The sequence below is a fragment of the Myotis myotis genome, unplaced genomic scaffold (genome assembly GCF_014108235.1).
Source record: "Myotis myotis isolate mMyoMyo1 unplaced genomic scaffold, mMyoMyo1.p scaffold_m19_p_9, whole genome shotgun sequence".
NCBI classification, from domain to species: Eukaryota; Metazoa; Chordata; class Mammalia; order Chiroptera; family Vespertilionidae; genus Myotis; species Myotis myotis.
In genome coordinates, this window is record NW_023416401.1 from 28,004,752 (window position 1) to 28,018,621 (window position 13,870).

The window sequence follows — 13,870 nt, forward strand, 5'->3', positions numbered from 1 at the left end:
TATTCAAAGTCAGGATTGATTAGGGTCTGTTTCTTATTTTTAATATATTTTTTATTGATTTCAGAGAGGAAGGAAGAGGAGAGATAGAAACATCAATGATTAGAGAATCATTGATTGGCTGCCTCCTGCACGCCCCCTACTGGGGATCGAGCCCACAACCCGGGCAGATGCCCTGACCAGGAATTGAACTGTGACCTCCTGGGCTCATAGGTATTTGCTCAACCATTGAGCCATGCCAGCTGAGCAAGGGTCAGGTTCAATGTCATTTCAAGGGGACCATGTTTATAGAATGGCCGTCAGTAACAAGATGGGGGTGAAGATCAGAGTCAAGGTCAGTTTATCATCAAGATTAAAATTAGGGTGAACTATTAATGGGATCAGGGCCACCTACAAGGTTACATTCAAGCTTAGTTCAAGGTAAAGTAGGTTAATGTTAGAATGATCATCAGTTTTAGAATGATGGTCAAGATCAGATGTCAAGTTCCATTTTCATGTCATGTTCAAGGTTAAGATCAGAGGAACAGTAGCCTGGTTTGTAGAGCTGAGCATCACACTAGGTCTATACACCATAGCCCCAAGTTGGAGAGGACTCTGTTTCTCTTGAAGCCAAACAGAACACCAGTTACGCCCAGCTCAGGGAGTGGGACCAGAGAAGATTTAAGCCACAAACCCTTAGCCATGGTGGAATTATAATGGTGAGCTCCTAAGAATGCTTTTTTTTTTAAATGTTATTTTTTATTGATTTTTTACAGAGAGGAAGGGAGAGGGATAGAAAGCCAGAAACATTGATGAGAGAGAAACATCGACCAGCTGCCTCCTGCACACCTCCCACTGGGGATGTGCCCACAACCAAGGTACATGCCCTTGACCGGAATCGAACCTGGAACCTTTCAGTCCGCAGGCCGTTGCTCTATCCACCGAGCCAAACCCGTCTTGGCAGAATGCTATTTTTAATGCATGAAGTATGAACCAAGCGCAGGTACAAGGAAAGAAACCAACTGAGGAGCCGGAGAGTGGAATCACACCAAAGTAGAATCTAAGAGCTATGTAAACAGGGCAATTCTGCAAAACCTACACTCACCCACTGACTGAAACACTGTACTTTATAAAACTGGTTCTAGGTGGCCTCTCTTCAGTTGCAGTTGGTGGCTTACATATGCTGGAATACAGAGCCCCTACTGCCAAATCTTCCTCTCCTATGAAAAATCAGAAATCCAGAACTATGTAATATCTAAGGACCAGCAAGTACACCAATTGAAAAACAAAACACAATACAACACAAAGGCTAAGTTACACTCAGGCTGTGCTGGTCTACGGGTTACCAGCAGTTTGTGTTTGCTCCGCTAAAGGGCCAATGTTTTCCATGCAGGCCCTCCCACCTCCTCCCCGCCAATGCTATGATTAAAAAGACAAAACAAAACAAACAAAAAAGCCAAAACAAACTAGGGACAGGTACTGCAGGACTGGAGATGAGAGGCCTTTCTGTCTCAAAGAGCCAATGTGCCCGGTTATGGAGGGCTCTCCTGCTTAATAAAGCATCGGTTATGATTAGCTAGCATGGTGTCTACTGAGCCAATGTTTCTAGAAGAAGGAAAAAAGACAGGGAAAAGGCAGATGGTCTTTGCTCTTGTTACATTTTATTGGCATCACGTTCATCTCTTTACAGAAGAACTCGGCCTACACCCTAGAATGCAGACCTTAGGGAAAAACGGAAGTGCTTCGTTAAGCAAGCTACAATGCAGGGGCAGATCCTAGGGAGGGCGCAAAACTGCCAGGGTTCCATACCAAAGAAACAGGTTAAGCAATAACGGGCAATATTGGGGAGTTGGTGGGGAAAAGGAGAAAAAGGTTTGCTAACCTAAGGATGCCACAACCCTGAAAGGAGTGCCTTCTAGAACAAAGGTAAAATCACTAGGACAGATCTGTTAGGATTTTCCTTTTCCTGTATAAGCAGGATGCTGATCTAATGGGAAGTTTCAAAGTGTGGAGCAGGGGGGGGAAAAAAAGAGTAAGAATTTTAACAACAGTCATTTATCCACTGCACACACCACTGTATTATGCAAATCAACCTTTTGGAAAATTTAGATACAGAAGGGAACTAGATAGTTTTCCCCCTGGAGAGATGAAAAGCTTTTTGGCTCTTAAGTCTTTGATAAAAGGCGTACATAATTCTTGTGCCTACTGTACAGAATACTGCCTCTAGCTGGATTTCTGAATTCTGAGTTGCTAACAATCTGCAATCTAGACAGGGTTCAACCCTCCATCTTACATGCCTGCATTACAGGACTTAAACACATAATCCAAGAATTTCTTACACTAATTTATATATTTTTAATTGGTTGCATATATTAACATGTACTATAAGATTCTTTTCTAAGAAGCATTACATAATAAATGGATACTGTAAAAAGATCTGATTAGTTAAAAGTAACAAGCATTAACAGATACATACAAAACTCAGCCTGATCAGACTGGGTGTGAGCCTGTAATGAAGCATGGGGCACCAGCCTTCCCAAGTGATAGCCTTCACGGAGCGGGGAGAGGAGGGGGTAAAAAGATCACAAGACCGTTTTTTTAAAAAAAAATCAAGATAACTAATTAGACACAGATTAACTGTAAACAGTTCTCTCTCCCTGGTGGACGAAAAGAATAGGCTTCTGATTCGACTGTACACCAGAACAATTTCTACAGCTGGCCCATCCTGTTGCCACATGAGGGCAGATGCAGTGTGTGGGCAGACCCTGATGGAGCCACCGTAGGCCTGGGCTGCTGGAGTCTCTGCTGTGTCAGGTCTGTGTGTTGTATGGAGGGGTGTGTCTGGTGGGGTTTCTTTTGGCAGCTGGATATGAGATTACTTTACGTATATGTTTTGTTTGAAAGAGGAGAGGGGAGTTTGTGTTGGAAGGCCTAAGTGTGTTCTTCGTTTGTGAAGGGCTCTGTGCTCTGCTCGGACTGCCCATTCAGCAGCTGCAGCTTTCCGCCGAGGCTTTGGCCCGGTCGTTCTTGTCCAGTTTGATGGGTTCAGGAAATTCATTGTACAGTTCCACCTCCGTTTCCTGGGTAACGAGAGAGAAAGGTTTGTTACTTGGCGCACTGGGGAATTCCTGTGGCATATGCACACCTAGGCATAGTGGGTAGAGAGTGGGGACAGACCTAGCAGTGAAGAGAGGGCAGAAGGCACGCAACCCTCAAAAGCTGAGCAATAGGAAGAAAGGTTTTGTGATAATTCCAGGACAATGTGAAGAGAGAAATTCACAGGAAGAATAGCAATCGACACTGAGCATTCAGGACAGAAGCCCTGCATTAGATCACAAGCTGGTGGCTTGGAGGCCACAGCCAGCTCACAGATGCTTTCAGTATGGTCCAGATAGCCACCAACACAAAAAGATGCCTGGATTTTGGCAACTCCACGAGGCAACAGTGAGCTAAAGCTGAGTGCCAGCTGCCTCAGTTCCAAAACATTCCTCCAGTTCTCTATTTGCCACTTATTTTTCTGGACTTAGGGTCTATTTTCTTTTACCCCCCCCCAAAGGTTTAGGAGAGTTATGTTTCCAAATGCTGCATGCTTAGAAACCAGCTGTGGATGAATTTTATCACCATCTCTGGTAAGAAGGGACTGGGACAGTTTAGTGGGACTTCTGCTGAATTAACATTTTTCCAATGAGGAGCAGGTTTCTACTTCCTGGTGTAGGAAAACAATTTGTCATTTAAGCACTGAGTACCAGTGTGCCAGGAACTGTTCTAGGATTTGGAGATTGAAGCAGGGATGTTTCTATTCATTAAAAGTTCCCTTGGGCCCTAACCGGTTTGGCTTAGTGGATAGAGCGTCGGCCTGCGGACTGAAGGGTCCTAGGTTCGATTCCAGTCAAGGGCATGTACCTTGGTTGCAGGTACATACCAAGTGGGGGGTGTGCAGGAGGCAGCTGATCGATGTTTCCCTCTCATCGATGTTTCTAACTCTCTATCCCTCTCCCTTCCTCTCTGTAAAAAAAAAAATCAATAAAATATATTTAAAAATAAAAGTTCCCTTGGAAAAATTACTCCGTTCGCAATAGCTATAAAAAGTAAAGAAAAAAAGAGAGAGAGAGAGAGAGAGAGAAAGAGAGAGAGAGAGAGCGCGCGCACCCTGTCTCCATCTGGTATTCCTAACCCTTGCCAACCACCTAGCTACTTTCTGTCTTAACAGATTTGCCTATTTTGTACATTTCATTTGATGGACGTTTGTTTGGGCTGTTTCCACACTTTGGATATTATAAATAACGCTGTTATGAACATCTGTGTACAAGTTTTTGTGTTAACTTGTTTTCATTTCTCTGGGTATATACTTAGCAGTGGAATTGTTGGCTCATACGGCTTTCTTAGGTTTAACTTTCTGAGGAACAGTTTTCCAAAGTGGCTGCACCATTTTACATTCCCACCAGTACATGGGAATACATTTATTTATTTATTTTTAAATATATTTTATTGATTTTTTTACAGAGAGGAAGGGAGAGGGATAGAGAGTTAGAAACATCGACGAGAGAGAAACATCGATTGGCTGCTTCCTGCACACCCCCTACTGGGGATGTGCCCGAAACCAAGGTAAATGCCCTTGACCAGAATCAAACCTGGGACCTTTCAGTCCATAGGCTGATGCTCTACTCACTGAGCCAAACCGGTTAGGGCTGGGAATACATTTAATATGAAAGGCAAAGGATCTGAAAAATTAGAAAATCTTATTGAAGGATATAACACAAGGCCTAAAATAATAGCTGTTATGGACTGAATGTTTTATCCCTCCAAAATGAATATGTTGAAGTTTTAACACCCAATTTAATTGTATTTGGATTAATAAATTAAGGTTAAAATGAAATCATAAGGGTGGGGCCCTGATCTGACAAGATAACGTGCCCTTATAAGAGCCATCAGAGTTCTTTCTGTCTCTCCCCACTATCCCCATCCTCTGCATGTTCACGCAGGAAAGGCCAAGTGTGGACAAAGGGAGATGGTGGCAGTCTGCAAGAGATGAAGAGAAAAAGAATTTTCTGGTACCTTAATTATGGTCTTTTGGCCTCCAGAATTGAGAGAAAATAAAATTTTGTTATTTAAACCACCTAGTCTGTATTTTGTTATAGCTCCCAGAAGATACTAATACAACAGCTATAATACAATTCCAATCAGAATCTCAGTATGGTTTTATTTTCAGGAAGGGTGAGGAAAGAAAAAGGTGGAACTAAAATAAAATTCTTAGTCTAAATGGAAAAAGTACCAAAATTGCCAGTAAAAAAAACATAAACAGGACTGTGAGGGGAGACTTTGTCAGATCATACTATAATGGTAGTCAAATCAAGTTGGTCAAGGCAAGGAACAGATAACTTACCAGAACAGACTGGGAAGAACAGAAATAGATCCCAATATATATGAACATTTAATATAACAAAGGTAATTTTTCAACCCAGTGGGGAAAATGGTTTAATAACTACCTACAAATATTTGAGATAACTGGCTATGCCCCTCTGGAAGAAAAAGGTGAGTCGTTTCCTGCCATAAGCCAAAATAAATTCCACCTGAATAAGAAAACATGTGAGCTAGACACAGGAAATGCAGAAATTTAAAATGACATACCTAACTAAAAAATTACTTTTTTCCTATGGCCAAAGGAGGTGTATATATCTATATACATACACTATACTTTATATACAGTATATAAAAACAGCAGAGTTGGGAAAAAAATTACTTCCAGTACAGGTGAAGTTAATTTCAGTTCACAAAGAGCTTAGGAGGACTGACAGGTGTCCAGGTAAGTGCTGTACTGGCTACCTGTAGCAGAGAAAACCCAAAGATTGGCAGAGTGTCAGCAGAGTTACAGATGATGCCTACCACCTGCTGACAAGGAGGTAAAAGAAAACTTGCATTGCTAGTGGGAACTAAAGTATTACTCACCCTGGGGAAAGCAATCTGGTATCATCTCTTAAAAATATACACGGCTTTCAATTTAACAATCTCAGTCCTGTGAGGCTAGCTTATACAATACAAGCATTATAGTAAGGCTATAGAGACAGCAATATTCAAAGAGAAAAACTCCAACAGTGATCGTAGTCAACAGGGAACTGGTGGAAAACAATTTCTCACACATATTTAGTTTTGCATGCAATCAGGAAAAACACAATAGGTTATTAATCTAAGTGTGAGAGTGGGTTAAAGGCTGGGGGAAAGAGGGAGACAAAAAGGCTAAGCCTGCATCCTGGTCAGGTCCTTCCCGCTGTATCCGTGTTTCTCAGTGGGGTCTCCTGGCATTTGGGTGGACCAATTCTTCGCTGGATAGGGCTGTCCCTTTTCATTATGGAACACTCAATGCAGCCCCGTCTTTGGAAAACTCATTCCAAATTTCTCCCTGCTCACAAGTCCAGGTGCCCTATCCTGCTAAGACCCGCTGCCATCTATACAGTTTCCTGGAGCAAGCAGAACCCACCTGGCCCTTTACAACCACTACATGCTCCCTCAAATGTTCTCTGCATGCCCGATGTGCACCTCACCTCTGACAACCTCTCAATCCGTGCCTGACAACCCACATGACTGACAATGCTTCATGACTTGCCTTACTCACTGGCCCTAATGAAGCTGCTAAATCAAAAAAGCCTTCAACTCCCACATGACAACATACCATTTTATCTGTGAATAGTTGAGTGAATAACACAAGAAAGAAAATGCAGGAAAATTTTATTCAAGGAATACAATTCCTAGAGCTTCTGGTTAACCTTTCTGATGACAAAAGTCAGTCCATCTCATTTAGTCAGTATAACCACTGTGCAACCCTGCTATTCTCATTTTAGAGATGAAGAGATGGAAGCTCATCAATGATCAACTAGATCTACTGATGGATAACAGAGCTGGGGTTCAAAGTCAAGTTTATCCCCTCCATGAACAGGAGTAATCCCACCAGGGGCCTCCAAGTGGCCTGATCTCCTTAGCATGTGAAGAAAATGAGAACATGCCCAGCCAAACAAGGGTAGCCTCAGCTGAAGTCTTCACTGCCCTGCATCATTATTCATAACCAAGTGGCATTTCTAGAAGCTTTAGCAGAATATGCCATTACTTCCCAGATAAACATTTCCTAGCTACATGGAAAAGAGTCGGCTAGGAAAGAAGATTAAGAATAAGGAAGCCAGGCAGGGTCTGGGTCAATGGCCAGTCATCACCACAGGGAGCCAGACAGCTGCCAGAGACCAACCTGTTTAAGTGCATTCCGTGCAATCGTCTGGAATGCCTGCTCCACGTTGATGGCCTCCTTGGCACTGGTCTCAAAGTAGGGAATGTTGTTTTTGCTGTAGCACCAGGCCTGTGCTCGTTTCGTGGCCACCTGGAAGGAAGCAGGGATATGTGTGCTCATATTAGAAGTAGCCAGCACTGACTCAGCCTTTCCCAGGGGGATTATTGTCCCTAGTCTACAGGTAGCATAGGTGAGGAAACAGGCTTCAGGCATGAGGATGTGCAGTGGGTAGGGGATGGAGAGAGACCTGCTGGCTATGCACTGTATAGCTAGGATTCAAACTCAAAGCCCACTCTCTTACAACCCATGGCTTTTGACCCTTTGCTATACATAAAAGCAGCTTGTGAAGGGAATAAGAAGCCAGCCCAGGAAGAAATGAATGGTCTCTCCTGGGACTTCAGAGGTCCCAGCACAGGAAATGCCTAACAGCTTGGTCTTAAGGTTTGCAGTCCCTTCCCCATTACTGCTAATGCTATGTCACCTGTGCCACACACCAAAGTGCCAAAGAATTCTGCAGCTCTCAACAACACTCTTGACCCTCATATCCTAATTCCTCCCCCTACCCCAGCCCATTTTCAGGTACAAGAGCAGGACTAATTCACTTAGGAAAAAGATTAATGGTCAGAAATAAACCTTAAGAAAAAGTCTATGTTCCCAAGAGAAATGCTACATGCAAGTAAACCAGAGTAATTTTATTCAAAGCTCAAAGCAATTTTCTACACCAATGAAGATCTAGGCAGGTCCTTGAGGCATTGGGAGAGCACCTGAGAATGACAAAATCGAATTCCTTCCTTTTATTTTAAATATATTTTTATTGACTTTAGAAAGGAGGAGAGAGGGAGAGAGAGATAGAAACATCAATGATGAGAAGCATCAATCAGCTGCCCCCTGCACATCCCCTACTGGGGATTGAGCCTGCAACCCAGGCATGTGCTCTGGCAGTGAATCAAAACAGGATCTCCTGGTTCATAGGTTGACACTAAACCACTTAGCCATGCCGGCTAGGCTTAATTCCCTCCTTTTAAGTGCAGAAAGAGAACTGAGGCTCAGAGGCCAAAGGTAATACCCCAATATCACAGCCAGCTGGGCCAGCATTGGGGTTTAAACCAGGTCTCCTGTGCCCTGGTCCTTAAAGGCTGCTGGTCTAAAGGTAGCTCACTCTCTCATGTGAAAATACTAGAGCAATTCTGGGCTTAGCACAGAACCCTTCAAATTCACATGGTCCCTTAGACGCAAGTGTCTCTCATAGGAGAGGAAATACTTCCAAATTAACAGTGCATCCTGGCTGTCATGGGTCAGTGGCTGAACGTTGACCTATGAACCAGGAGATTGCAGTATGATTCCCGGTCAGGGCACATGCCCAGGTTGTGGCTCGATCTTTGGTGGGGAGCATGCAGAGGGCAGCCAATCAATGATTCTCTCTCATCATTGATGTTTATACCTCTCTCTCTCCCTCTCCCTCTCTGAAAGCAATAAAAAATATATTAAATAAAAATTAAGAAAAGGCAGGGCAGGGCCTCTTTCGGGGGGGGGGGGGGGGGGAGAGTGCATAAGCCAGGCTTTAAATTCAATTCTGACTTTATTTTTGTTAATATTCACCTGAGGATATTTTTCCCATTGATTTTCAGAGTGGAAGGGAGGAAGGGGGAGAGAGAAACATTGATGTGAGAGAGACACATTAATTGGTTGCTTCCTGCACAGGCCCTTTGGTGTGCAGGTTGATGCTCTAACCAGTTAACACTCGCCAGGGTAATTCTGTCTTTAAATCCAAAAGACCAAAATGCAAGATATCACATACCCTCGTCAAATTGTTTCACTAGGACAGACTATGAGGGGTGGCCAGTACAGGCAGCACCTCAGCATGGACTTGCTGCTTTGCTGACATGACTTCAAAGGGACCACCACTGCGGACTTCACAGCCCCTATTTACCACAGGGAAGCCAACATGGGATGCCTTTACCCAGTTAGACAGCAAGACTCCATTCCAAGGGCTGAGCACGTAACTCATTAGGCCCATGGGGCACACAGACATATGGGGTACTGGTCCTTGAGGCATGTGGCATTATACCAATCAAAGCTGAAAGCAGCACTTGTCATCCCAAACTTAGCTGTCACTTTTAAAAGGCCTTTTCTATGATCCAATAGCCATAACCTACATGAGGGTAGGTTCATAAACCTCCACATTTATGATTCCCACCATCTTTAGCACTTACTTGTCTGTTTTCAAGGTCAATCTTATTTCCCAACACCACGAAAGGAAAGTTTTCAGGATCCCGAGGACTGGCCTGGATGAGAAACTCATCTCTCCAACTATCAAGGGTTTTGAACGTGTTGGGGGCAGTCACATCAAATACCAGAACGCAGCAGTCTGCACCCCTATAGAAGGCCACACCGAGAGACTGGAACCGTTCCTGTCCTGCTGTGTCCCAGATCTGTGAGAGACAAAACATTATTCCTTGGGGTAGGAGCACCAGGACTGAGGGAAGCCAGAGGATATGAGGTGGATTACAGGGCCAGCCAGATCAAGCAACTTCAGAATTCAGGAAACAGATTTCACTACCAGAGTATCTAAAACAACCCAGACAAATAGCATAAATGTGAGTAGGTGTGTCTATGAGGGGTGACATTGAGTGTGAACTCTAGGGCCCTAGACAATTTTATCTTAATCCAGGTGGTAGTCACATTGGTAGATATTTATGAAATATTCACACTATAAAAATGAACATTTATGTATTCTGGGAACTGTCTGGGGGTGAATATAGGGAGATGATTTCTCACTAAATTGTATATATAAATCTATGCATTTCACTGCATATAGTTTTAAAAAATCAGCTTATTATGTTTTATTTATACCTCAAATAAAAATCAAAGCAAAAAAAACCCAAAAAACAAACCCTGACAGAGAGATAAAGACAACAAGTACACATTCTAGAGTACAGCTGAAAGCTAGCTTTTAATCAAAAGAACACCAGACCCTAGTGACCAGCTCAAAGTTCTCATCACACATTGCCATGCTAGGTTCAAAGAGCAAGGGTGGATTTCTCACTGACCTAGATCTCTAACAGGGCCACTTGGTCAGCCTAGAACAGGGGTGGGCAACCTTTTTGTGAATGCGTGCCAAAACCAGCAAAATCTCTGACTCAAAATTCTTCTGCGTGCCAACCCTAATTTTTTGAGAACATGTTACGCCTACTTGATATCTCTTAAGGTGTATGTATGTGAAGAACCTTGAAGAAATAATAAAATTCATTTGAGCAACAAAAACACAGTATATGATGATGAAAAATACATTTATTTTTTAATGTATACATGTACACTGATAGTCCGACAGAAAACTTTATGACTCCGTTTGATATTATCAGTGGGACTTTTGCTGCTCCATCACTGATGACAGAGATTTTACATCAGGTTTATATTTCCTGACCTTCAGAGATATGCACGAGCTACTACTTTCATCCATCAGGCTACTCCTATTATGAGACTTAACAAAATTCATCACTGAGAACAAAGATTCACAAGCGTATGTGGATGAAACCAAAACACTGGTCGGATCTAGGAAGGCAGGGAGAGTTAAGGCAGAGGCATAGAAATTGCTCTTCCCCTCTCTCGTCAATCCACGTCTATGGTCTTTAAGATAACTTGTTGTGTAAAATTATTTATTTATCTAAGATGCACCTACACTGAATTTATCTGAAAAATAAAGAAGTCGATATTAAGAAAAAAATTGTAAATGGAAGATTATAAGAGAGGGTTTCGCATGCCAGCAAAAGTTACTGGCGTGCCATGTTTGGCACGCGTGCCAGGGGTTGCCCATCCCTGGCCTAGAGAGATGACAGTGTTCTGAGAACAGCTGCCTGGTTTAGGAGAGTGCCTGGGTCAGAAGTAGCTTGCAGTTACTTCCTGCTGACATGGGTCAACTATTGGATCCACAGTCTGTTTATAGGAAAACCACTTAGGACAACATGGAAACGTGGACCATCCTCATAACCCTAATAAATTCCAGCTTTATGTCCAAATCACCAGCCAACTCCCCCAAAGGCCTGGGGTTCAAACCAAACTGGAGGATGGATTGGGTCACTCCAGTTTTCTATCCAGAATCAGATTTTGCAAAAGGATGGTTGAGCTCCTCTTTGAAGCCCTTCTCAGTCAGTCAATCTTGCCTCTCAGTGATCCTGAACACTTGGAGAACATGTCAACTGCACCCAGGCCAAAGGCTAAGCTCCCCTTCAGGTAGAAGCCTCATTATATAAAATGGGGTAGGCTGCTTGGTTAGAATATATAAATATGCATAATGGCAATAAAGTAGGACAAGGCAGTATTATGGGATCAACATTTCTTTATTACTACCAAGGTAAACAAAGCTCATGATGTTCTAAACCCAATACCTCCTACAACGCTCTCCAAAAGGAGTCCTAAAACATACTATGCAATTCTAGACAGTAGGTTTACTTTTGGGAACTGGCTCAGATGACACAGTGGCAAACAGGAGCAGAGCCTTAACTTAAATACTGTTTGGAAGACTGGAAATGGCAGCATTAAAACCTTTAAGAAGCTTCAAAAAAGCAACACGACTACATAGGCTGAACAGTCTCTCTCATAGATTGGTCAAAGTAGACCAGGCTAATGGCAGGCTGGAAGGAGCTACTCTGGTTACCAGTGTCAGTGGTGAGCAGAGAGCATATCTCAGCTTTCTGTTGAATAATAATACCCAGAAGCCCCAAGGTTACTCCTGTTAGGGCAACTCTGAGAAGTCCACCTCATCCTTTCCTCTATGTACGTGGCCTTCCACAATCAGTACATGACAGCATGGTCAACCAGACTCTTGGCCACACCTCTGGTAGCAGGGAACCTGACTTTGGTAACCCACTCCCTTCCCAGGCAACTCTAACCAATACACACTCTACTTGCTCTGGGAAGAACCGTTCTACAATAGGACATGTCCAAGCAGCCACAGAGGTTGGCCCTGATTGTGGGAATGGAGTTGGGAGGTTGTCATGAATGTCCGCATGAGGTATACAGCTCAAATGACTGGGTAAAGGAAGCAGCCACTCAAATGATGATGTGATGATGGCTTATATGTAAGGATAAAGGGCAATAAAAGACAAATTCAAATCTAATTATTCTATCTGCTTCTCAGCAGGGTGTGGAGACTAAATCCTGCCTGGCCCCAGTACAATAAGCATTTAGTAAGTACACAGTAGGCAAAATAGGATCTCTACTGACAGTAGATAACCAGTTCAGGGACTGCTGGTGATGCTTGCCTTGGCGGTTTTCTGTTTTTTCAACAGTCTACACTGAATATATATCTCTTAGAGTGACAAAGCAAACCTTTTCTCATAAAAAGAGACTAAAGTGAGGGAGAATAAGGAAAGTAGAAAGAGACAACTACTCCTAAAAAGAGAAAATAGGGAAGAAACATTTTAAATCTAGGTTTGGACAAATTTAATAAAATATTTTTCCTTAGAGAAATAATATCGTTATGTAATTTGGATAATCAAAAGAAAAAACTCAATCACTTGGCTCCTGCCCAGAAAACATCTTCACTAGCTCATGTCTTATTCTTACCCACATTGTAGGGTTTTATGTAGCTGAAACTTTATACCACACATCACTCTACAAGCTCTCTCATATCACTCCTCTGCCCCGCAAAACACCACGGTGTTCACCCCAGCAACAACTCACATCTTTATTGTTGCTCAAAAACTCGAAAACTCAGTGAATAACTACATTCCTGTTTTTTACAAAAACATTGTTGCCAATTTTTCATATTATAAGTAACTTAATAATAAACATGAACATACAAAGCCTTTTCTATATTTCAGATTGCTTCTTTAGGATAGAATCACAAGAAGAGAACTATGTAAGAACTCTTGGGTGGAAGCAAATGGGTATCTGGCATTCCAGATACACAAAGAAGGCAAAGTAAGAATTTTTTCTTAAAAGCTGAAAAGTATGTGTGTGTGTGTGGGGGGTGGGGGTGGGGGTGGGGGTGGGGGGGGGCAGTTATTCCTAGCAAGTTTCCAGAATTAATTTAACTTCAAACTTAGAAAAAAGTTCCATGGCTGTGATCTTTTAAAATTTTTAATATTTAAATTGAAACATTTTATTTTCTACATTCAAAATATACCTACTAGTCTAATGTAAAAATTCTAACACTGCCATTTTAATGTCAGTTTTCTCAAAGATGTATTTTTATTGAGTTCAGAGAGGAAGGGAGAGGGAGAGAGAAAGAAACATCAATGATGAGAGAGAATCACCCATTCTTCTTTCAGGCCTCATCTTAACTGCCACTAAAAATCTCAGAATTTTCAACTTTTGGTTACTGTATTTCATTTTCAGAAGTTGTACTAACCTATGTGATTTTAGTTTTTTTCTATGCAGATATATAAGATTGCTTTAATTCTGTGAATATAAAAAACACCCTAAAATCACCATTTCCACTGGCTCTTCTTGTCTGTTTTCTTATTTGGATTATCTTTTATTGTAAGCTGCTAAAAGGTCCTGAAAAATATGTGAGGACACCTCAAGATCTAGGATGATGATGCCTTTGTCCAAAGATGGTCGTTTTCATTTACTTCGTCTTTTAAATTGGCTGCAAAAGCACAAGGGGGAAAAAACCCC

The 13,870-nt window shown here is 42.3% G+C and overlaps 1 protein-coding gene across 2 annotated transcripts in view; it reads right to left on the bottom strand.

Moving 5' to 3' along the window:
• Window positions 1–1,617: 1,617 nt before the first annotated feature.
• RAB7A (RAB7A, member RAS oncogene family) overlaps window positions 1,618–13,870 on the bottom strand; it is a 45,707-nt gene continuing 33,454 nt past the window's right edge. For both annotated transcript variants that reach the window (XM_036321107.1, XM_036321106.1), the window contains 3 exons: window positions 9,463–9,681; window positions 7,211–7,339; window positions 1,618–3,056 (listed from right to left, as the gene is read on the bottom strand). In XM_036321107.1, the coding sequence (XP_036177000.1) occupies window positions 2,961–3,056; window positions 7,211–7,339; window positions 9,463–9,681 (444 nt within the window). In that variant the 3' untranslated portion in view covers window positions 1,618–2,960. The remainder of the gene's footprint in view (window positions 3,057–7,210; window positions 7,340–9,462; window positions 9,682–13,870) is intronic.